This window comes from Nipponia nippon, unplaced genomic scaffold, assembly GCF_047370975.1.
Source record: "Nipponia nippon isolate SJK-2023a ecotype South Korea unplaced genomic scaffold, ASM4737097v1 scaffold_3, whole genome shotgun sequence".
Taxonomy (NCBI): domain Eukaryota; kingdom Metazoa; phylum Chordata; class Aves; order Pelecaniformes; family Threskiornithidae; genus Nipponia; species Nipponia nippon.
In genome coordinates this window covers 106,567,368-106,589,580 of record NW_028262347.1, presented here as the reverse complement: position 1 = coordinate 106,589,580, position 22,213 = coordinate 106,567,368, and the positions used below count along the sequence as shown (strand labels likewise).

The window sequence follows — 22,213 nt, the reverse complement described above, 5'->3', positions numbered from 1 at the left end:
CCATGGAAAACTTTAATAGATGTATTTTAACATGTAGATGACATTCTGCTCTACACTGGATAGGCATTATGCTGTATACAGTGACAGCGACAGAGAAGTGCAACATCAATGGCACCATGTCAGTTTAGCAAAATATTTGTGACCAAAAAAAGGAAAAATATTCATAATAAGAGTCATTTCCCTTAATTTAACAACTTGAAAATTGATCCTTGCTCCTGAAACACTCTTGATTTTCAAATTCTTTTTTATGTCTTTCAAAATGAACCCTTTCCCCAGGGAGACTGCATTTTCTGAGTTCCAAGTCAAAGTTGGTTTAAAAATGTTAATGTCTGCAGAATAGGATCATAGGATAATTCAGGCTGCAAGAGACCTCAGGAGATCTCTGGATGAACCTCCTGCTCAAGGAGGGTCAGCTCTGAGGCCAGCCCAGGTTGTTCAGGGCTTTATCCGGTCATGTGTTGAAAACCTTCGAGGGTGGAGACTGAACAATAAATATTTACTCAAATATGAGCATTTGGCTGAATGTGCTCAAAACCCAAACCTAACCAGTACAAGCTTCTCCATTTCCACCCCACACCTCTGCTGCAACCCTCTCTGCCAAATCACAAAGTGGCAAACTTGACACAGCTCTCCATAACAGGTAAAACAAACTTGAGAAAATCATGAAAGGCCAAATCCAAAGCCCACTGAAATCAATGCCCTTAGTGTCTGTCGGGCCCCTCTGTGGAAAATGTTTTAGCAAATAGCACTGACAAAAGGAAGTGTCTGATGGGATCAGGACAGGTTCTCAATGCACTGCTCTTGTCAGGGATGGAGGAAGGCTGGGAGCTGAGTTTAGGTTAGGGAAGGAGCCAAACCATCAAGTGTTTGTCCTGAACACTGTGTCCTGAAAGCATCCTTGGTCCTGAGAAATAAAGAACTTACTGAAGAAAATATATCTATCCTAAATATTAAAATGGGGAGAGTGGGGCAGTGCCTGTGTTCCATCTCCAAGTTGTATTTATCAGTAAAAGGCCCAATTCTTCCCTTTGTTTTCAGGAAGTCAAGAGTCACTTCACTGAAAACAATCCTGTAAAAACAGCCTAAGATGTGAAACAGGCTGAAAGTCACTGGTATAATTCTTCCTAGAGCTTCTGCAATTCAGTTTTAATTGGGGAAAACAGTATGAAAATGAGACGGAGAAAAAGGAAACCAATACTCCAAATATAGATATTTATAAGCAGGCATATTACATTCAATTTTTCCATCTTTTCACCAAGGTTCTCTCATTATCTATGACGATAAAAAAGAGCTTACGCAAGGATGAGTGATATTTTGATACAGAAGTTTCAAAGAAAAGTGGTAATCCAAAGAAGCACTTTTCTAGAAATTAATACTTCGGATGTTTCGTATCTCTTTTTTTTTTTTTTTTTTTTAAATCACAGAATTCACAAGACCACAATTAGGTACAATGTTTTTCAGGTTTTAAAAGTTAGCTCTGTATTTCAGTGGGAGCCTGAAAACAAAACAAAACAAAAAGCACTTCAATTATAATAAGCAAAGGTCTTCTCATCCTAACAAAAAATTAAATACCGTTATGGGATTTCATTCAATTCCTTATCAAAATATTTCAGGCCAAGTATCAAGACAAGTTGAAGTTTTAAGCTGCATTATAAATAACCCCTAACTCTAAGGGAACTTATTTGGAGATTATCAAGAAATATAAAGAATTCAGCAGCATGTTAGTGGACACTGCAAAAGTATATGACAAGGTTAGAGCAGCTGTAACTGTATTCTGGTTGTTCATAGGTTTTTTGACATAGCTGTTGTATTGTGCATCCAGTATACAATCTTCTTGTCAATAACATCTGGACAATCAATGTGTGCAAAAAATGAATCTTGGGTTTATGGCATATTTGTAGCCATATGCTTTCTACCTGTCAATATAGTTCAAAGGCAGTGAGTGAGGAAAGCTCAGTAGATCTGGCAACTGTCCTAGGTCTCATAGGATGGACAGGACGGTCTCCTAGGTTTTACTTTGTGTCATATATCATGCAACACATCTGGGCAAAAGGACACTTGCTTTGGCAATCCCAGCCATCATAATGGCAAAGCAGCAGCAGCAGCAAGCAGTGGCTTCGTACTGTCGTATTTATTTGTTTAGCTGGCATTGCCCCTTCATCTCACTGATAATTTAGTGCTTACTCAATTTCACACTTTTTCAGAGTGATCATCACCTTGCGTCTTTCAATGTGGTCAGCTTTCATTTTTCTTCCCAACCCAAACCACAATGAGATTCAGACATAAAGTGTTGTACAAACATCAAATCTGCATGTGCTTTTGTGTGCGTGTGTCTGTCCAAATGATTCTTAAAAACACTAGCTGGCATATTTTGTTACTTCTGTTTTCAAGATACTCCTTCAGCAGCAAAATCATCTAAATTGGTGAGGGACACGATATCAGTATTTGGAGTTGGGCTCATGTCCTTTTGTAAGTGAACTTGAGTTTCTTCACCATCTTGACTGTAGGGGTAAGAGGCTGGTTCAATATTGGGCTGGGTATCCACAGCTTCAGCATATCTGTAGTCCTGCTGGCCATCTTCAGGTAGTTCAGCTCGTTCTCCTGGTACAGCTGGCATTAACCAGGTAGGTTCAGAGAGCTGAGAAGGTGACTTCAGCACTGCTACAGATGAAGCTGGTAAAGGCAGCACTCTAGGGTAGGAGGCACAGGGAGAATTCATAATTTCTGAAGAGGGGGGCTGGTATAAGTTCCCTTCCGAGGAAGGGACTGAGACTTGAACATATTTGCCAGTTTCTGGGTCATAAAATGTTTTCAAATTGACTTCAGCTGGTAAATCAACTACATAGTATTGGCCGGAGTCAGGGTCTTGGAGGAGTTTACGCTGGGTTGAAGAAGGTGAAGGGCTTACTGCTGATGCACCACCAGGTCTTCCTGTAATGGTTTCTGTGGGAGTAAAAGTTGAGTGAGGGGCAGGATGGAGAGGACAATAACCCAAGGGTGAGGGAGATGCTAGTGTCTGTCCAGAATGAGAAGACTTTCTCCCTACAGCATCTGTATGCTCAGTCTGATGTTTTTTTTGCTGCTCTTGCATTTTCTTTCTCCTGCTTGCCAGCTTTTTGGCCCGCCGCAGAGCCTTTTCTGTTTTCGGTGGCACAGCGGGAGGCTTGCCTGTTGCTCTCTCCCCAAGTCCCCTGGGCTCCAGTTTCTCAGCTTCCCCTGCAGAATCAGGAGGCAGATTCCTCTGTGCTGAATCAAGTATCTCTTCTGCAGACATATCAGCTTGGCTCTTTAGTGCCATGTTTAGCAAGGCAGGGTTTATAACATCCTCTGTCTCTCTTGTTGGTTTGTCTGATGATGAACTGGCAGCAATAGAGTGCATCGTACTGCCTGACCTGGAGCTTGTAACAGCAGAGCATGCAAGACTGTCTAACAAAACTGATGCACCTTCTGTATGTAGGATGTCCTCTAAAGCTACATGGGATACAGGAGAATATGTGTGGTCCTCTGATATGGAGTCAGTCACAGGGGAAATGGTTTCCCTAGTGATTATTTTCTTCGCACAAGAGCCACCTCTGCGATTAGATAAATGATGATTCTTAAAGTAATTTGTCTTTCTTTCTGTGGGATAGCTGTGGTTGTTTTGTGCTTGGTAATTTTCCAGACCTAAATTTGGCTGTGTTAAGCTGTGTCTTGCCTTCCTAGTCTGGGGCTTCTCTTTCCTTCTGCAGACACTTTCCTCATTCGTTTTCCCAACTTTATTTAACAAAGCACAAGTCTCTTCATCTTCCATCAGCTTCCCTAATGAAAAGCTCTCTGTATCTTCCAGAAGACTGGGATCCAGTGCTGCTGAAGTAGATCCAGGCTCACTGGCCTCTTTCCCTCTGTCAGCTGCTCCATCCCTCACATTCTGCTGCCCTCTGTGCCTTGATGCTGACCAGCCTACCTCCTGGGCATGCAACATGTTGCGGTGCTGCTTGTTGTGCTCTGCTGGGGGCACAAACCTACTTTCCATTTCCTTGTAACTGCTGCTCACTGTATCATCCAGGGAAAATGACCTGAACAGGGGCAGCTTGACAGCCCGTATTACCTGAGGTGACCTAAATGTGTTATCTTTAATCATAAACAGACTGGGTTTGGTTGAGCTTGAAGATGGGGGTGTTTGTGGCTCCTCGGACTTGGGGATGGACATGTCCCTTAGGCTGTCAGAAGCAGAATCCATGCTGTTGGCCTCTTCTCTTCTCTCTCTCCTTAGTTTCTCTTCCATCAAGCTCCTCTCTTCATTCCCAGTAACCCTACCCTCCTTCTCTGCTGCACCAGTACCAGAGCTGATACAAGCGTAATATTGCAGTTCATCTTCCTCAACCTCTTTCCCTCTCTCCTTGTGGCTTTTCTTGCTGTCTGCACCCATTTCACTCTTAGTCCTCTGGCTTTCTTGAAGGCATGCCTTCTGCATCAGGGGCTCTGGTGGAAACAGCTCCTCCTGAAGTGGCTGCTCTACCGTGGAGACAAAAGATTGCTCCGAAGAACTGCTGCTTCTTTTGCCTTGTGCTTCACGGCCAGTTACCACCATACTGGTTTGGATGTCACTGTAAGGCACATCCTCTGTTGGTGAGAGCTGGTTTGGGAGTGTTTTGAAGGCAAACTCTTTGTTCCGAATAGCAGCCTGTCTCTCATTTTCCTCACCCTGAACACTGGGATTTTGCATGGGCTGCCCAGCTGTTGTATCTGCATTGTCTTTACTGAATGGTTTCAGCGCTGGATACTGCAGACGTTTCCTGAAATCGGGTTCATTTGATTCATGTCTGACCAAGGTGAAGTTTTCATTACCCCTTGTGTTTTTAACCAGACCTTTTTGTTTTGAATCTTCTTGCTGCAAGTTGTCTCCAGTTTGGTAAAATAAAAGATCTGCTGTTGTCTGGGGTGAACTCAAAGTCAGATAATTGTCTGTAAAGTGTCCAGTTAAATCAGTTTTATTGTCCTTTTCGTGAACACTGCCAGACAATATGGAGGTTATATCACCCGATTCATCTTTCTCTGCAATATTTTTGTTACTTTTTTCTTGTAAGGTCAAAGGCAAAGCATTCATTTTTGTATTCTCCTGTGTATTTTCCCTAGTTTTATTTTTCTCCTCCAAGACCCTTAACAGGGGAGAAGGGGTATAAATGCTTTTAACACGTTTACGTACATCTTTCAAGTTGAATAACAGACTCGATGCTTTCGATTTGTAACTATCCCGAGACCTGTAATTGCCAAACGTGCTCCCCTCGTGGTCTCTCACTGCTGTGTTCTCAGTGGGAGGAGGTGTCAGCGGGATCAGCTCGCTTTCCACAGGGTCTGCCTCCTGTTTTGGTGGTATGATGGGTGTTAAGAGTTCGGTGATGTTGAAAGAGGGACTGACTGATCCAGGGGAGTTTACCTGTTTAGCCAGAGGAGTGACATCCAGGCCAGGTTCAGCACCAGTCGCCTTTTCAGACAATGAAACGATCTCATCGCTGGCTGTGAACTTCTCCTTTGAAGTCTGTCTCTTCCCTGCTGCCCCTTTTGTAGCTCTCTGTCTCCTCCAGGGTGGACAGGTATTGCCCAGTTGGGGACTGAGGGCCTCCTCTTCGGTTAAGGGGGCCAGGGGTCTTGGTGGAGGTGGGCTGGGTGCCTGGGACATGGGTGAGGGTGAAACTATCCTGTAGGACATGGATTGGGGTGAGATGGAGGCTTGGGATGTGGCAAGGGGGGAAAGCTGAGCTGGTATTGGGGGTGGTGGCACAGGAGGGGCTTCAGGGGTAGGGGGTGTTGGGGGATGGCCCTGCTGGGTGGGGGGTGGATGAGGAAGCGCCTGTGAGACTGGGGGTGGCCGAGGAGGACCGTGGTGTGGATGGATCCTAGGGGGGGGGGTGGGAGGAAGAGCAGCAGGAAATTCGGTTTCTGAAGGGAGGGGGCCCTGAGGTACGTATATAGCTGGGAGAGGGATGCTGAAAGCAGCTTCTGATGGAGTTGGCTCCATCTGAAAATCTTTCTCCTGCTTCTTAGCAACAGTGATCTTGGCAGGTGGTAATTTATGTTCATGTGTGTGGGATCCTTTAATAAATGGTTCTTCTTCCAAGTATGCAAGACTTTCTTTTTTTGTTTTTATATCAACAAATTCCTCCTTTTCAGTCAGTTTTTTATGATGAACATTCCATGATTCAAAAGCACTGTTCTCACTGTGAAGAAAATTACCTTTTTTTGCTGGCTCATTAACTTTCACATTTCTGTTTTTTAAAGCCTTTTTAGACGAACGGGAAAAATTTGACTTGGCTACTTTTGACATCTCAATCAGCACAGGATAATAACCATCAGAGCCACAATAACTCATGTCTATTTTATTAGGTCTTTTCTGTGTCTCATGTTTGCCACTGAGACAGTGGCTACCTTGACTAGCCTCAGAAAATTCAGAAAGTTCCTTGTGGATGCTTAAAATGTCTGTGTCATCCCAGCAAGCCATATCATTTCCATGATTTAATTTATATTTTTGAAAGCTGTTCTTAATGGGCTGCTTAAGGGCTACCAGGGAACCTCCTGACCCTTGGTCTGCAGTCTTATCAAAAGTCTTAATCAATGAGGACACTTTCGAAACATGTTTATTGTTCCTTGGACCAGGGACTGGCAAATTCAGCTTTTTCCTTTCTGTGGCAAAGGTGTTATTTTTAGCAATCCTTTTCTCCTCCGGAGCACAATTTGGTAACTGCTGGAATGTTGAAGCCCATATTGTATGTTCATTGTTTTTTGCTGTTAGCTTGTTACAGACGTTGCTTTTCTTGATGGTATGGTTTAATGTCCCTGGGTGAAATTTAGCAGAAAATTGGAGGGCAAAGTCAGGTGAAATGGCAACATCTGGTTCATTGTAAGAGTCTTCGAGTTCTGCCACACACAAACTTTTGAAAGCCCGGTCTGTTAGACTGCTCACCTCTCTGTCTGTGTCATCCAGGAGACTCCCAATACTTGAGGAGTCACTATGTCCTTCTGTATGTTTCTTATTTCCCTGCATTGTTCATGGGAGTCATGAATGAATTATCCAAAGGATTAATTTCGGGTATCAAATAGGCAGATGATGGCGTTGAGTGGTTCCAGCTGTTTGCAATTCACAAGCACAAAGTGATTCCTGCAGACGGTGCTGCTGCACATCGATTCATCTTACGGAATAGCTGAAGGAAACTTTCTTCTCTGCAAAACCAAAAATTATAAATTATCATTTTTCTATATTAACACTATTAGACAGAGAGCATTTTCCAGATATATCATTCACTGACTAATTTGCTCCTACACGTATTCTAAACAAGATGCTAGCAACACAATAAACAACATGAAAAATAATTGTTATTTTGGTCAATTCAAGTAGTGCATGGTAGATAGTTTAATTTCTGGAAAGTGCCATTGAAAAAAGTGGTCTCCCCTCAGATTCTTTACTTGAGCTCTTAAACAAGGATATAAGAGCCAAATTTCAAGTACTTCCCTTTCCATACCTCCAACCATAAACACTTTCTAGTGCTGTGCATGTATTTAGCTAAGAAGGTTAGCCGTTTTTGGCCAGGAAGAATTAGTAATAAGAAGGGAGAAAACTTACGTAATGAAATAAAAGTTGATAAAACTTACTTGGCAAGACATCATAATTATAATTTAAAATATTTTCTGAAAAATAAAGTTACTATAGAAGATTCTGTTCTCACTCATCTGTTAGCTCATGACTGTGGAAAATGAAGTCTACGGAGATGAACTTGCTGGTATCAGGCTGGAGCTTTGCTGTGACAATTACTGATCCAAACCCTTGTTTGAGAAAGCAGAATGGCACCACAGGTAAAGAGGATTTACAGTGCATTAGCATGTTCCAAGCAAATATTGCTGGGGTAAAATCCTTTAGCCACCCATATCCAGATATGATTGGTTGGTATATTGAAACTGAAGAGGCTGCTAATACCAGCTTAGCCAGCAGAAGGCAGGAGTGCCTAGGGGACTCTAGCAGACCCACTAAAGGAACACAGGGAACATTTGGTTTCAGTTCCAGAACTGCTGAGAGCAAAAGGTAACCCATTCAACACAATTATAAAATATCACAGCCTTCATTAATCCTTGATTGCGATGCACAGGCAGGGCCCACAGCGTTGTGTTTTTTGTCTGTCTCCATATCAGTCTGAAGACAGGATGGGGGAATCTTTGGATGGAACAAGCAGAAGCAAAATAGACCTTTCAGCTATACTCGAAATCTATACACTATAACTCTTAGAAGTTTACTCTGTAAATTCTTTAGATACTTATTCTCACATTCACAGGCTTGAGCAGGGTATTGATCAAACTACAGCGAGACTCAGTTTAAAAGCATATTCAAGAGCTAGCTAAAAGGAAAGTCCTTTTAGACTCCTTAAAGAAAGTTTGGTCTATATCTCCATTTCCTAAAACAATTGCATCATTAACTTGTGATGAGCTGCAGCACCACAGTTCACATCTATAGCAGCTTCCAGCTTCTATACAGGTGGAAGCTCTCTCCATCTCGTGCTTGGATCCACTGTAGAACTGAGCAATGAAATCCAGATCCAGATTTCAGCCCCTCCAGCTGTCCAAATCCATGATTGCACTTTGGCCCATCTCAGTGAGACTCTTGGAAAGGGCAGGTTTTTCCCCATGATGACTCAGTGATGGTCAAAGCATGAAAAGTCAGAGGAACTGGGCTTAATCAGCTGAGTTACTCAGGCTCAGTTGTTTCTTCAAATGAAAACACTCCTCATCTTCCTTTTCTATTTAAAAAAAACCTCAGCCAACCTATTTTTAGACTCAAAGTATCATAGTGAATCTTGATTCTGTCCTTCCAGCCATACAATTCCAATGACTTATTCAGAACTGCAATAGATTTACACCAGAAATAAAACAAGCTTAATAGAGCTTCTGCATTTTACTTTGTAGAAAGATTTTTCAAAAGTGAATTTCACTTCCCCCACTGCACATACATGCAGCAATAAAAAAAGAGAAGACAAATGAAAGGCCTTCCCACTCTTGGTTTTGATTCTTAACTGTTATATAAGCAGAAAGTACAGGTACATACCTGCCATGTAATTTTGCTTCTCATCTTTAGAACTCCCTCTCATGCCTGTATTTGGCTTCATTTCTGACCATCTTTAGTAAGGAGGTAGAAATAGTCCAGTGATATAGATTCGACAGAAGTAGTGTCTCAGGATGTTTCCAACCTTCAGCATTTTTTGATCTTAAGTGAACTCTGCAATTTGAAAACAAAGACATTTGTTTTCATGATCTGAAGATTGTCTCGTGCAGTATTCATTCATTTATTTGTTCATTCACATTTTACAACCATTTTTGGAGTGATTTACAGGATTCCTTATCAAAAGAGACAGGTATCCATCCCAGAGTGATAATAACCAGATACCTTGAGGGTTTGGTATCTTGTGGAGTGCAGTCAGGTTCCTAGCAAACAACTGTCACAACTTCCAGCACTCTCTGGTAGCCCCAGCAGGGACTAACAGCTGAGTGAGCAATGGTTTCCTGGAAGTCTGCCCATTGCAAAGGCTGGGTGACGTCTCCAGGCTAAAAAGAGGGGTTATGCCAGGTGATGTCTTCCCTGCTGCTGTCTACATCCCTGCTGTGCCACCCTTTCAGAGGGACTGCAGAGGAAAATGTATGCCTTCACTCCACCTGTATATGACTTCCTACTGCCAACAAGTATAGACAAACATCAATCTGGTGGACTGGGAATTAATGCAGCTGAGGTTTGAAAGTCCATCCTTTTCACACTCTCATTGTAAATGAGAGGGAAAGGTGGACAGCTGGGATCGTGAGGGACAGTAAACAAAACATGTTTCTGCTTCCATGCATGAACCAGAGTCAGGAGATGCTAAAGGAAAGCTCAGCTATGCTGAATGTGCATTGCTGCTGTCATTTTGGAGACCCCCAAGGTTCAGGCTACTTTGTTTAATCTTTGCAAGAATATATCCATTTCCTACAATCCTATTCTCCTGCCTGGTCCTGAGGTAATGCAAATAGCACATAGGTGTAGATACAGTAGATTTTGCTGAAGCAAGAGTCTCCTCTAAGGAAACTTTCGTGCCAGCCCGTGGTATTCAAAACATGCTGGCAAAACCAGCAACAAGAGCTCACCCACTGGGATGGTCTCCTACACCTTACCTGAGGAAGGACAGCTGTCAACGTTAGTTTAGGAACAAACCTGTACCAATCAGAGCTTTTTGTGGTCTGTTTAAGATGTCTGAGTAAAAAAAAAGTAAAAGCAAAGAAAAAAAAACCCCAAAGCTATGTCTGGTTGCAGCCAGATGTAAAAGGGCATCCTCATTGCAGAGATGTGTACTCAGTTATCTCTTTGCTCAGAGGTTAAATTACAATTTTACTGCTTCTGTGCTACTCTTAACTGTGCAAAGCCAACACAGCCGGGGGAGATTGTGATTATGTTCTGGCTCACTCATCAACAGGGCTGTTGACTAAATTCCAGGAGCACAATGTTTATCACTATTTATTGGTGGTGGTGCCTGAACTACGAGGAAGCTTGGCTTTCAGATCTCATGGACAGAGGTCTGAAGAAACATCTTGTCCCTTGTAAACTGAGAACATTTGCTGAAAAGTGAGTAGGGTAACAATAAACATGGAGATCATGATGTAATCTCAGCAATTATTTTCCTAGATGGAGTCACTGTTACAAAAACAACTCAGCGCCACTGATTAAAAAAGAATAGAGACTGTTAATGTCTCCAAAACCCTTGAGAAGATCCTTGTCTCTCCTGGCTATAATGCTAGTACTTGGGTAGTGTAATGCTTTAAGCTGGAAAAGCTGTATCTACACCAAGCATTCAAGGTGCAGATCACTACCAGGACTGGATTGAAACAGCAACATTGTACTAATCTGGCTATCCCTTGTGTAGGTATGAAGGCAACTTCTGAACTTTGGGCAAAGAAGCTGTTTATGGATGGTTTAATAACCTGGTAAAGTCCCATTTCTTTACTTTTTTGGACAAACATGGCAGCCAGCAAGCAAGGTGCAGTGTTTGAGCTTAGATCAGGATTCAGCTAGTTAAAACATTTAAGGATGCCTGAATTTAGGCTGTGTTCCAGACAGAGTGAAGCAATGCTGGGCATATGGAACTGCTTGGGAAATGCTGAGAAACATGTGGGGTGTTTGCAGTAGGCATCATCTGATATGAACTACCAAAAAAGCTTGCATAAATGTACAGATTTCAAGGAGATTAATCAGAAACCAACCTCCCCTCTCTTTTAAATAGGAGGCTTTTTTCAGTGGCTCTCTTAAATGCCTAGCAAGTTGTGATGAGGAGGTTAAATTACAGAGACTATTCCTGGCCTGGCACAGACTGAATGTCAACTTTTTTCACTAGACAGGAGCTGGGCAAACCAGCATACTTGGCTGGAGCGTGTGACATCACTGCTGCTGCAATATATAAAGGGCTGGTTGGTTCCCGCACCCACCTTGGGCTGGTATTTGGCTGAAATGTTGTGCCATGAGACATCGCGGTGGCATTTTGGCAGCACCCTTCGGAGTTGCATAGCAGTGTGAAGTGAGCAGCACTGCATTCCCCTTGACGATGGCAAAAGAAGGAAGAGGGAGGGAAGGTTTATTTTTTTCTTTAAATCTTTGTGAGCTGGTGTCTTCATGTTGTGCTCTCTGTATGGCATCCATCCACAGTACCAGCCCAAAACTCAGAGCACTATGGTGACTGCTGGCTGAGGTTTATTCAGCAGCATGCTCTACTCATACACACACTGCTGCTGCTGCCTTGGGCTTCCAGGGCCTCATCATGACAAATAGTGCTTCTTACCATGGAAAATAGGAGAATCCCTAATGAACTGATGACTTTTTTGCATAGGTGCATATTTGTTCATGGCGCACATGGGAGCTCATAATCAGATGAGAGGACTGGATGGAAATATGCTTGTTCAGCTATGTGTCATCAGGCTGAGACAATGCTCCCAGTCGATGGAAGCTCTTCTCTAGCCCAAGCAGGGCTGGCTCAGTGAGCTGTCTTGGGTACCACGAGAAAGTCCTGTGTGGCAGCAGCGATCAGTACGTGAATGGCTATCATCGAGTGTGCTGCTGTCAGTCAACAATCACAGTACTGCTGTCTTCATTTTGCATTTAGGAAAACAGAAAGAAAGGTGTCAGGGAGCTAAAGGTCACCCTGTGAGTCCCTGTCAGAGACAAGGAGCCAGAAGGATGTCCAGGAGAAAAGAAAGACCCCTGTAGTCTGGTGTAGAATACCTAAACATCCCTTGTGCTGGGCTGCTTGGACTGCCAAGAGTGTGTGGGCTGGTCATATTGGGCTGCAGCAAGCCAAATGCTTCCCCTGATCTGCCCTGCTGCCTGGGGAGCTCCAGGCACACTGCCTCCCTGAGCACCCCTCAGGGCACATGGACCAAGGGAGAGGATCACAACACCCTCACCAAGGAGGAGAGCTGCCTGGCAATAGAGACAGTGGTGCTCCAGTTTGCTTTTCCCCAAACTGTCAAGAAAGGCAATTTCTGGATTAAGATGGTCATAAGGTGAAAGCTATTAGCACAAGCCTCCATTTCCCTCATCCAACAAGGTCACTTTCATCTATGCTTTGTGGTCATAAATGGTGGCCAAAGTGAATTCTCCTGCCTGGGGGAAGGGAATTTGCTCAAGTACAAATACCTGCTCCAGTAGATGAAGGGTGGAGAACTAGGTCAGTCCAGCTTAGGGTGAAGATCTCAAACACTGACAGAGATGACTAGTATAGACCAATGTGACTTCAGCTCTTCCAGCATCAGATCTTTGATCATTGCACTGGGAAACAAGGTGAAGGAGCCATGTGTCTAGACCAAACCAGTGTAGACTGGGGTCCATTCCCCTTGAGGATTTGGCCCAGCAATTGTTTCTCGAACAGCTTGTCCTGGGCCAGAGAAGAGGAGAGACTGTTCTTGATTTTGGGCCAACTTCTGTTCTCAGTTACACTGGTATAAATCTAGAGTCATTTTACTGACGTCAGTCGAATAACTGAGAACAGAATTGGTGACTCTAAATACATCTACTTCCTAAGCCGACACTGGTGCGCCCTCCAGAAAGCTACATAAGTAACTGTAACCACAGTAAAGTGAAATCCAACATCTCTGAAGAGCCAAACCTCATCCCTATGTGGCATTCAGACCAACATGTGAAGGAAAGGGATTTGGAACTGATACCACATTGCTATGCCACCAAATCATGTCTTCTGGACAATTCTGATTTTCTAACCTGTGTCACTCACCATTTACAATAGGAGTGCATAAGGAATAAAGAAATTTTGCTCTTTTCTGCAATATTCATTAGAATATCTAGACCTAAGAGTGGTGTGCTGGATGTCGTGCAGTCCCAAACTGGACCAGCAGAGCTGGCTGGCAATATGAATTGCCATCTTATGGACGCTATAATCTTTTGGAAATGTGTTTGTGTGTGTGTATGTGTGATGGGAGGATGTTCTCATTTAGATTGTTTTTGAAATGTCACATGTAATAAAGATTCTGAAGAGAAATTAGATTATAAATTTCAAAATTTCATTCAGAATTTTTAAAAAAATCTTTTAATTTCAGATTATTTCACTATTTTTACACTATAGGCCACGAGAAGTAGCATGTAATATATACCATAATAGTTAAAATAGTGTATTATTACTGTTCTGAAGTCAGAGAAGGTGTACACTATTTAACATTAACTGAGACTTTTCGTTTTATTTTCTATGTCAAACAATACTCTGATAGTATTGCAACAGAGAGTGTGATCTTGTTTTCAAATTTCCCTAAGTAAATATTCCAAATGACCAAAACAATAATTTCCAATTATCTTTCTAGGAGAAATGTCATTAAAATGAATATGATTGTGATTTTAGTTGTTTAATCAAACAATTTTTTTCTGAACAAAAGACAGCTGAAGTCTTTTTTTCCCAGTGAGCTCTGCTGAAGCTAGTGCATCTGTTGCCATGGGAGCTAGAACCGGGGACTCATCAGACTCGCAGCTCAAGGAAGGTCAGTGCAACCTGGTGGAAGCATGAATGCAAGGAGGGAGTGGACCTAACTAGTGATCTTGTGTTATGTATCCTGCTCTGTGTCCTTTCCCCAAAGGATGTGAACCTCTTCCAGGCCCCAGCTGGAACGCTTACCTCTTAAGCTCAGACCACAAAGCTTCAAGCACTGGGAGATGAAGACCTTACGTGAAGAAAAATGGGAGGAACAGAGGCGGCTTGTGACAGCTATGGAGAATGATGGCAAGTGTCTCTACCTTTCCCTTTCTGGTTCAATGGCAAAGACCCAACAGTTATTTCCAGCTGGTCTCCGGACTGCCTTTCCCAAGGTCCTCCAAATGCCCCATCCTGCCAAGAGGCCTGTCAAGTCTGGAAGAAGGAGATGTCTCTCAGAATGGGTTGTATCTGGACTGAGGCTTTCTTGCAACTCCTGTTCACTCCTTCCATTACCTGAGCCCTATCCACTGCCTTTGAAGAATCAGTAACATGCAGAAATGATGGAGGAAGTCAAAGGCACAGAGCACATGACTAACACAGGCAAAGGGCAGGTGCAGCACTTGACAAACAGCACAAGTCTATGAGAATCACAAGGCAAAGGGATGGTGCTCCTCCCATGACCTGAAGTCAGCACAGACAAGTGACATTTAAGCAACTGAACCCAAACAGTGCATTTCTTGGCATTAAATGTCTGACTGGAAAAGGCCACTGTCTGTAACTAGGTCAGTCATTATATACTGAGATATTTATACAGCTCCCCAGTAATATGGTACATGAACACCTCGTGGCTATTTATCCTTACAAACTCTCCCACTGCAAGCAGGATTTCTGTCTCATTTACAGATCAGCAGCTAAGGCCCAGCTTCAACTGACTGATTTGACCACAATCAAACAGGGCATCTGTGGCAGGGCAGGGAACCAAATCTGTGTTTTCTGAATCACACAAGAAGAGCTTAACCTTTGTCAGTTAAGGCAAAAATGGGCCTTCCCGCTGCATGGTACTTTACTATGAGCCTCTGCAACAAAAACCCCTTTAGCTAAGTGTGGTACTCTAGCTTGGCATTATATTGTATAGTGAAATCCATACGGATTTGCAGGTGACTGACTTATGGCAAAGATCTCAGCTCTGCCTCAGGTTCTTGATATCTATATCTCTCTGAGATCATGAAGACTCAAGCCTTCCTCACTAGTTCAAGGTGACAACTGACATCGCATTGGTACAGCCCCTCCACTGAGCACTGACAGGATTTTAGCTGATGAGACAGGTATTCACCTCCTTTCATTTAATCTCAAGCAAGGCTTAGAAGATGAAAGCTTCTGAGTTTTCACTTCGTGAGTGGAAGAAAGGAGATTTTCCCACAGCAGAGGGAAAGTTGTAGAGTACCACAGCATTGCAGTGGCTAGAGATGGGAGATGACAAGGAGGGAAGGGAAGAAAAACGCATGGACAAGAAAACTAATGTAATGGCCTGGATGCTTTGTAAAGGAGCATGCCAGACAGTCCCAGCCCCTGTCATGGGAAAATTGTAATGATACCAGCAAGTAGAGTAGACACAAGAGGGAAGCAGGTGTATTCTCCTCTGTGACGTACACAAGGAAATCTGCAGCTAGCGACTAGCCATACCTTGCTTCTCTTTCCAGGCTGAGGAATCTGAAACCATCCCCCACTTCCACTGCCCTCCTCATCAGGCCCAACACACCGATACCATCTGCATTGTCAAGTTTACACTTAGGCCATTTAAGCTTCTTGACAAGGAGAGTCTGACCCACACCCACTCACACAGGATACAGTCTCAGGAAATAACAGGCTTGCAGAAAACAAGTATGATTCTTTTACTGGTAGTCTCACGTGCTCCTTTCCTTTATATCTTCTGGATATTTCCAGGGTTTTGACAGAAGATTTTGCTGAATCTGTTTTCTATAAAGAAAAGAATTCAAGCCATTTGTAGGTGTTGGGTTCAAAATTGTTTCAAGTTCTAAGTGGTTTTATCACCCACTGAATTCCACGGGATTTAGGGACACACAACATCCTGAAATACTTGTCTTATGTTATCAAAGACAAATACCTGTATGTACCAGCGAGAGGAACAGAAGGTAGAGGCTTTGGTTTTCAAGGTTTTCTGGCTCAGGCTGCAGGAATAGAGTTATTTCTTACTTGCACCTTGCTATAGCTTTCAAGTGCAGTCAAGAGAGCTCAATCCTTGAGGAAGCAGTGTGGCAGGGAGGGAAATACACACTTGTATACATGCCAGAGCATATGACTCAAGCACACAACCATCCATTTGCATAACATCTTTCCTCTGATGACGAACTGCTCCTCAACCATTTGTGATGGTAACAAAGCCATTCCAGTTGAAGAACAAAAGCTGGAGCATGCCTTACTCCTGCCTGCTTTCTGGAAGATGGCCATGGGACAGCTAGCTATCCACCTATGGGAGGACCTTGAGAGGACAGGGGAGAGCCCACCCACCCTTGCCCCTAACTGTTATCTCTGGAGGTCACACTATTTTCCTCCTTTTGAGGAGCAAAAGCTGGCCAGTGGTCTCATTCCAAGCAAGATGGAAACTCCTTCCAGTTCCCACTTTACTGTGCAACAGGGCTTCTTTTTTTTTTTTTTCCTGGGAGATGAAGACTTCTTCTTCCTATTCAGAGATTGATTCATTGTTATGATTTAATGGTGTGTCCCTAAGGCACCTCCTCATTCTTTTACAGTTAATGCATATGCTAAGACATTTCTTGTGCTTATTCTGTAAAGGATATATGCAAAAGACAGAAAGGAAAATAACAAGAGTTTTAAACAGAATCTACACTTATTCCCTAAGAGAGACCTCAATGACTCTGGATGAATTAGTCCCTCAGAAACCTCAGTGCTGTCATCACAGTGCTTTTTCAGACCCCCCAGACCCTCTAAAGAAACCTGCAGGCCCGCAACAGCCCAGTGCTGTCACCAGCTGCTTCTTCTCCAGCCCTTCTCCTCAATTCTCTCCCACACCCCAAATGACAATTCTACCTACTTGTCTATGGCTTCATTCAATTAACAGGCCTGGGCACAACTCCTGTAGCTCAAAGAATCATTTCTCAATTTTGGAGAAACAGACTAAGGCCTAATGTCACTACTTCAAAGCAGATCAGTCAAAACAATAAATCTCAGTGGACAACAATATGATGATCAGGAACGCTGCCCCACTGCCCCAGCACAAATCCTGGATGAAGCTTGCAGGGTCTGGTTCCCTCTGAACATACTGCTGCTTCTGCACTAACATCCCAGACAGTCCTGGGCACTTACTCCAGTTTCTGCACAATGGAGCCCTATGCTTTGAAACATGCAAAGGATGGGCACAGGGACACACCTGAAACACAGATCTCAACAGAGCAGAAGCCTGTTGCTTCTGCAACACAGAAGTGTACAGAATTGTACAAGGGTCTATAGCAAAGCTGACAGGCAAGCCAAGCTGACCTTAAGATATGACAGGTTGTGGCTGATCCAGGTAAAGGTGATAGACAGAGGCAGATCTGAGACTGAGGATCTGCAGTAGCTGTAAACTGCCAGATATTGCTGTTTCCTGACTCTGCATGTTAAGGTGTAGCCAAATATTAACCACATACATCTCTTTTAGAGACTTCCAAAAATTGCAGGGATTTTAATCTCTCTTTTTTCCAAGTGGAAAGTATGAGTTAAGTGGCCTTCATGTACCTGACTGTCATAGCCCTATCACAGTTCCCAAAACAGCCTCAGACATAGTGTGTAAGTAACAGGGAAAGCATCCCTGAAACTACTGGGATGTAGCTATGTGAGAGACAGAAAATAAAGATGCATCACTATTTGACCTGCTTGGCTCATAAGAAGGTTGGTCTGACTGTTACTAGATTATTTAGATTAATCATTACTAGCTAATGCCTTCTTGTATATCACTATTTGCAAGCACAGGAGATGGATGATAAAGAAACCTAGGGCTATAATTAAATATCTGCTTTCCATACGTGTCCAAAGAGGATCATTTGGCAGGGGAACCCAAGGGAGAGCGAAACTTTACTTCTAGGGAAGGGTTGTCCTCTTATGGCTTTAATGCTGCCTCAGTTTCTCTGGGGCTGCTAAGGGACAGGGGTCTCGGTGGCAGTCTCTCTGATCATACACACTTGAAAACCATAAAAACCTGGCAAGCAGCAAGATAGTCACAAAACACCAAGATTAATACACACATGCAAATATATATATATATATACACACACACACCCCTTTAGATACGTATGTATAAGCAATCACTGACCCACCCAAAACAATATGCAGGCTTGATTAAAGAGGGACAACATTTTCTCAAGGGTAAAGTTCCCCATAAGTGCACACATGCAGCCCCCACTATGTTGCCTTTCCCCACACACCTGTCAGCTGGCTCACAGACTGCTGGTCCCAAAATGCGACACTACCTCAAGCAGTACACACTAGCTCTAAAAGCAATGGACTCACCCACTTGCTTATAGTAGACAAAGCCCTGTGTGACTTGGCACCCTGACTGCAGGCAAGACAGCACAGCAAAGTCTACAGCTAAAAACCACTTGCAGAATTTGCTTCTGCCAGCAACTTTCTGTGTGTGTAAGCTCAGCTAGATGAAAGAAAGACTAATACAGACGAGTGATGTTTTCTCCCAACACGGCTCGTAGGGTTAGTTGGCTTTTTTGCTGGTCTTGGAGGGATTTACATTTTCATGGGCCTTTTGCACAGCTCTAGTAATGCAACCACAGACAAGACAAACATTTCAGAGAAGCAAGTAGGAATAAGAGGCTACAGAGTGACATTTCTGTGTGCTTTTGGTTTGCAGTGCAGGGTTGCAGTTACACCTGTATACCTCCACCCAGACGTGGCCTTCAAATTCATCGGTGAGTGCCTATTACAATTGTTTTGGTAACTAAGTTGTGAATAGGTATGTAAATACCTTCTCAGTGACAAGTGGAAAGATGAGTGGAAGGATGGAGAAATTTAGTTGTTTTGGGGCTCCAATATACTGGGAATCTTTTATTTGTTAGTATTTCCCACAGGCCTTATCCTTCAAGCATTTAACAAAGGGCATTTGCTTTTTACATGGTCGATTCCTTGAAAAAGCGAAGGAAAAGAGCCATGGACTTTGATCCTGTCCAGAAAGCTGATTTCTCCTTCTTATCTCTTCTCACTTTTCCTTCTCCCCAGCCTGCCTTCCAGCAATGGCAGAAGACTAGTGAGGAACCATCTAGCTGATTCTGTACAAAGTCAGTGTGAACTGGTCACTTTGGCCTGCTGCTGGAAAACTTTTCCCTATTCAGATTTAATCAGATTGCCTGTTCATAGGCCATTTTAAAAAGCATAAGCAGTTTCGTTCCTCAAGCTCAATTTTAATTATTTCTGTTCTTATTTTGCTGCTGAGTTCTGCAACTAAGCTAATAAAATGCAGTTCCTCGGGGTGGCAGATTAAGAAGTTCTGCAACAACTGGACTCAGAAAAGCTTATGCCATTTAAGAAATTTTCCAGTGATTAAAATTGGATACAAGTCATAGTCACAGTCATTTATAGTGGCCTCTTAGCACTGCCTAGGTATTTGAACTATTTTACTTTTTCAGGCTCTATAGCCCACTAATTGATCTCTATAAAATATTTAAATTATTCTCTTCCTACTTGTTCCAAAATGAGAAATAAAAATGCCTTCAACCCCCTACACAGATCACAAAAGTTTTTAGGAGTATCTTATCTGTAGGCAGTAATCATCTGGAAAATTAAATCAATGTATATTTGCTTAAAGTTGCTTGCAGCACAATGCACAGGACAATTAAATGGAGCTTCATAGCAATTTAGTGGTCTTTTAAAATGATCATACCCGTTTACCAAATAATTATGGGTGTCATAAACAGTAATCACTGCATACAAATCTATATGTATGTCTTTTTCCACACACAAACTTTGAGACAATCCTGTATTTTTCAGAGCAGAGAATGCTGGACAAAATGAAAGGACTTTCCACCTCTAATCACTGGAAAAAAAGATATAAATGCTGTTTGATTTCTCTTATCTGATCAATCACACAACCGATCCTTGAGTGCACACACATTTACACACTCAGACACCACCATTTCCCTGCTTTAGAAACACCCATACTCTTCCCCCTTACCTTCTGTGCTCCAGCTTCCTGATCAGGGACAGTGCAGGGCTGCGCTTTCTTCCCTTAAGTCAAAGCCCCAGCACATTTTACAGCAGCCTGCTTACTATTAGCACTTCCCATTATTTATGTGTTTCAGACTCTCCTTCTGAACATGGTTATCGTAATAGAAACAACCACTGAAAAATAAATAAAACAATAAAAGTGGAGGAGCTAACCCTTGAGCCCTCACAGACCTGCCCAACCAGGTGAAGTGAAGTAAGCAAGGAATCCAAAGTTAGTAAAATGTATTTAAATAGTTATCGGGCAAGGGAAACCAAACGGAGATCACGGTAGGGAAGAGGCAAACATACGTATTGGAATAACCATGCGGTGTCAAGTAACAGACAGATGAAACAAACAGTCATCAGCTATTTTTACATTCAGATTCGCCATTGGTAATGCTTCAGAGATAACTAATACAGAAAGTAATGCTGTGCCATTGGCTTGCCACTGCCAGTGATTCAAACCTTAAAGCACTGCATTTTTGTATCTACATGTGGGAGTCAAAATGTTTTTTAAGGTCACCATTAAAAACACTGTGTAAGAATTATGCACATGAGTAACACATTACTGCCCTACCAGTGCTTTTTCATAAATAGCTCATTTCATCATCAAGGCTGGACAAATGTATCCAGCATTCTTGGAGTAAGGACCCCATTCCACCGTCCTTCCAAAGCAAACAAGACCAGCCGCCCTCCTGGGAGGCACATGCCAGCATTGGGTTTCATTTGGCGAACTGCAATAGGATGTTTAATAATAGGGGAAATATGCCATGAAGTCAACAAGCTAAGTTTTTGTATTGCAGATATAAACAATGGATTGCACCCTGTGCCATGCTGGGTGCACAGAGCTCCTCACTGAAGTCATGGGGCGCTCTTGGGGCTCAGCATCACGCTGGACTTGAGCCACAGCCTGCAGCAAAATGAAGAGCAGAATCTCCTGCAATTACAGCCCCAGTCCTGCTTCCATGGCAGAGCAGGGCTCTGCTGAGTCCGGTGCTCATCTGCATTTTAAAAAGAGCTGCTAATTACATTGCTACAGCATGAGCAAGGCAACAACCATGTGGTATCTGCTGCTTGAGAATCTCCAAGCACTGGGAGGCTCGTGATGAACCAATCCTCCCTGCAATCCAAGAGCAGCCTAAGTTTACCGGTCCTTGGAGGGACAATGACTGGCCTTCTGCAAGGTAACCTTCAGCTTTGAATTCCCCAGCTGGGAGAGGTGTAACACGCACCTCAGATCCCACCAGGAAGATTTTGCAAAGCTCACTCTCCTAGACTCCTGGTCTGGGCTTTTGGTGCTTGAGTGCTTCTCCTAACTCATCCCAAACCAAATGCTGGTCTTGCCAAACATCAGGGCACTTCTGCTAAGTTCTGGCCCCAAACTACACACTTCCAACCACTACCCAGCCCCTGCACCCATCAGAGCACCTATGCACAAAGATTTGGTGCATGCTTGAGTCACAGCACCTACAAACTGAGACATCGGAGAGAACTGGCACACACTGCAAACAAAAAAAAGGTTTGGAATGAAAACAGGCAGTGGAAAAGTAGTTTTCAGGCACCCACTGACGCTCATGTAGGCAAAACTGTCTGTATATGTGTGTCTGTCTCTCCCACACATTTCTAAAGACGGGTGGAATGTATTTCTGGAATACTTGTGCTAAAAATAAACCCATCCCTGCTGTCTGTGAAGACAGGCAGGTATAGCCCTGCTTTCTGTAAGCCCATGAACTTGTGAACTGCTCAGAGGCTGAACTGCAACTAGAAAGACCCCTGTGGAAATTGTAATTGCTAGTGCAGGAAGGGTGGCTGATTGCTTGGAAAATCCAAAACAGGCCTCTCACACAAAAGCAGCTGGGGTTAACACTATTCATCATAATGAATGTGGTTTACAGACTCCAGCTTTGAAAGGACTCAGATCTTGGGATAGGCATTATGCTTGTTCAAATATTATGATAATAAATACATATATTTGCTAATTCTGCTCCGATGAGACTCTGGGATCAGATGGCCTGTCATTAAAATAAAACTACTTCTGG

The 22,213-nt window shown here is 43.1% G+C and overlaps 1 protein-coding gene across 5 annotated transcripts; it reads right to left on the bottom strand.

Moving 5' to 3' along the window:
• Window positions 1-1,198: 1,198 nt before the first annotated feature.
• On the bottom strand, window positions 1,199-20,461 carry CUNH10orf71 (chromosome unknown C10orf71 homolog). Of its 5 annotated transcripts, XM_087766941.1 has the most exons (5): window positions 20,143-20,461; window positions 14,151-14,381; window positions 11,467-11,575; window positions 9,068-9,238; window positions 1,199-7,197 (listed from the first exon to the last, which is right to left on the bottom strand). In XM_087766941.1, the coding sequence occupies exon 5, from the start codon at window positions 7,019-7,021 to the stop codon at window positions 2,387-2,389; it is 4,635 nt and encodes a 1,544-aa protein (XP_087623067.1). In that variant the 5' UTR covers window positions 7,022-7,197; window positions 9,068-9,238; window positions 11,467-11,575; window positions 14,151-14,381; window positions 20,143-20,461; the 3' UTR covers window positions 1,199-2,386. The 5 variants fall into 5 exon arrangements, with proteins under 5 accessions (XP_087623067.1, XP_087623066.1, XP_009463960.2 ...); XM_087766940.1 differs by lacking the exon at window positions 11,467-11,575; XM_009465685.2 differs by lacking the exons at window positions 11,467-11,575; window positions 14,151-14,381.
• Between the last annotated feature and the right edge of the window lie 1,752 nt (window positions 20,462-22,213).

Excerpts from the sequence above, each read along its gene's own strand:
- CUNH10orf71 (XM_087766941.1), bottom strand. The coding sequence starts at position 7,021 with ATGCAGGGAAATAAGAAACATACAGAAGGACATAGTGACTCCTCAAGT.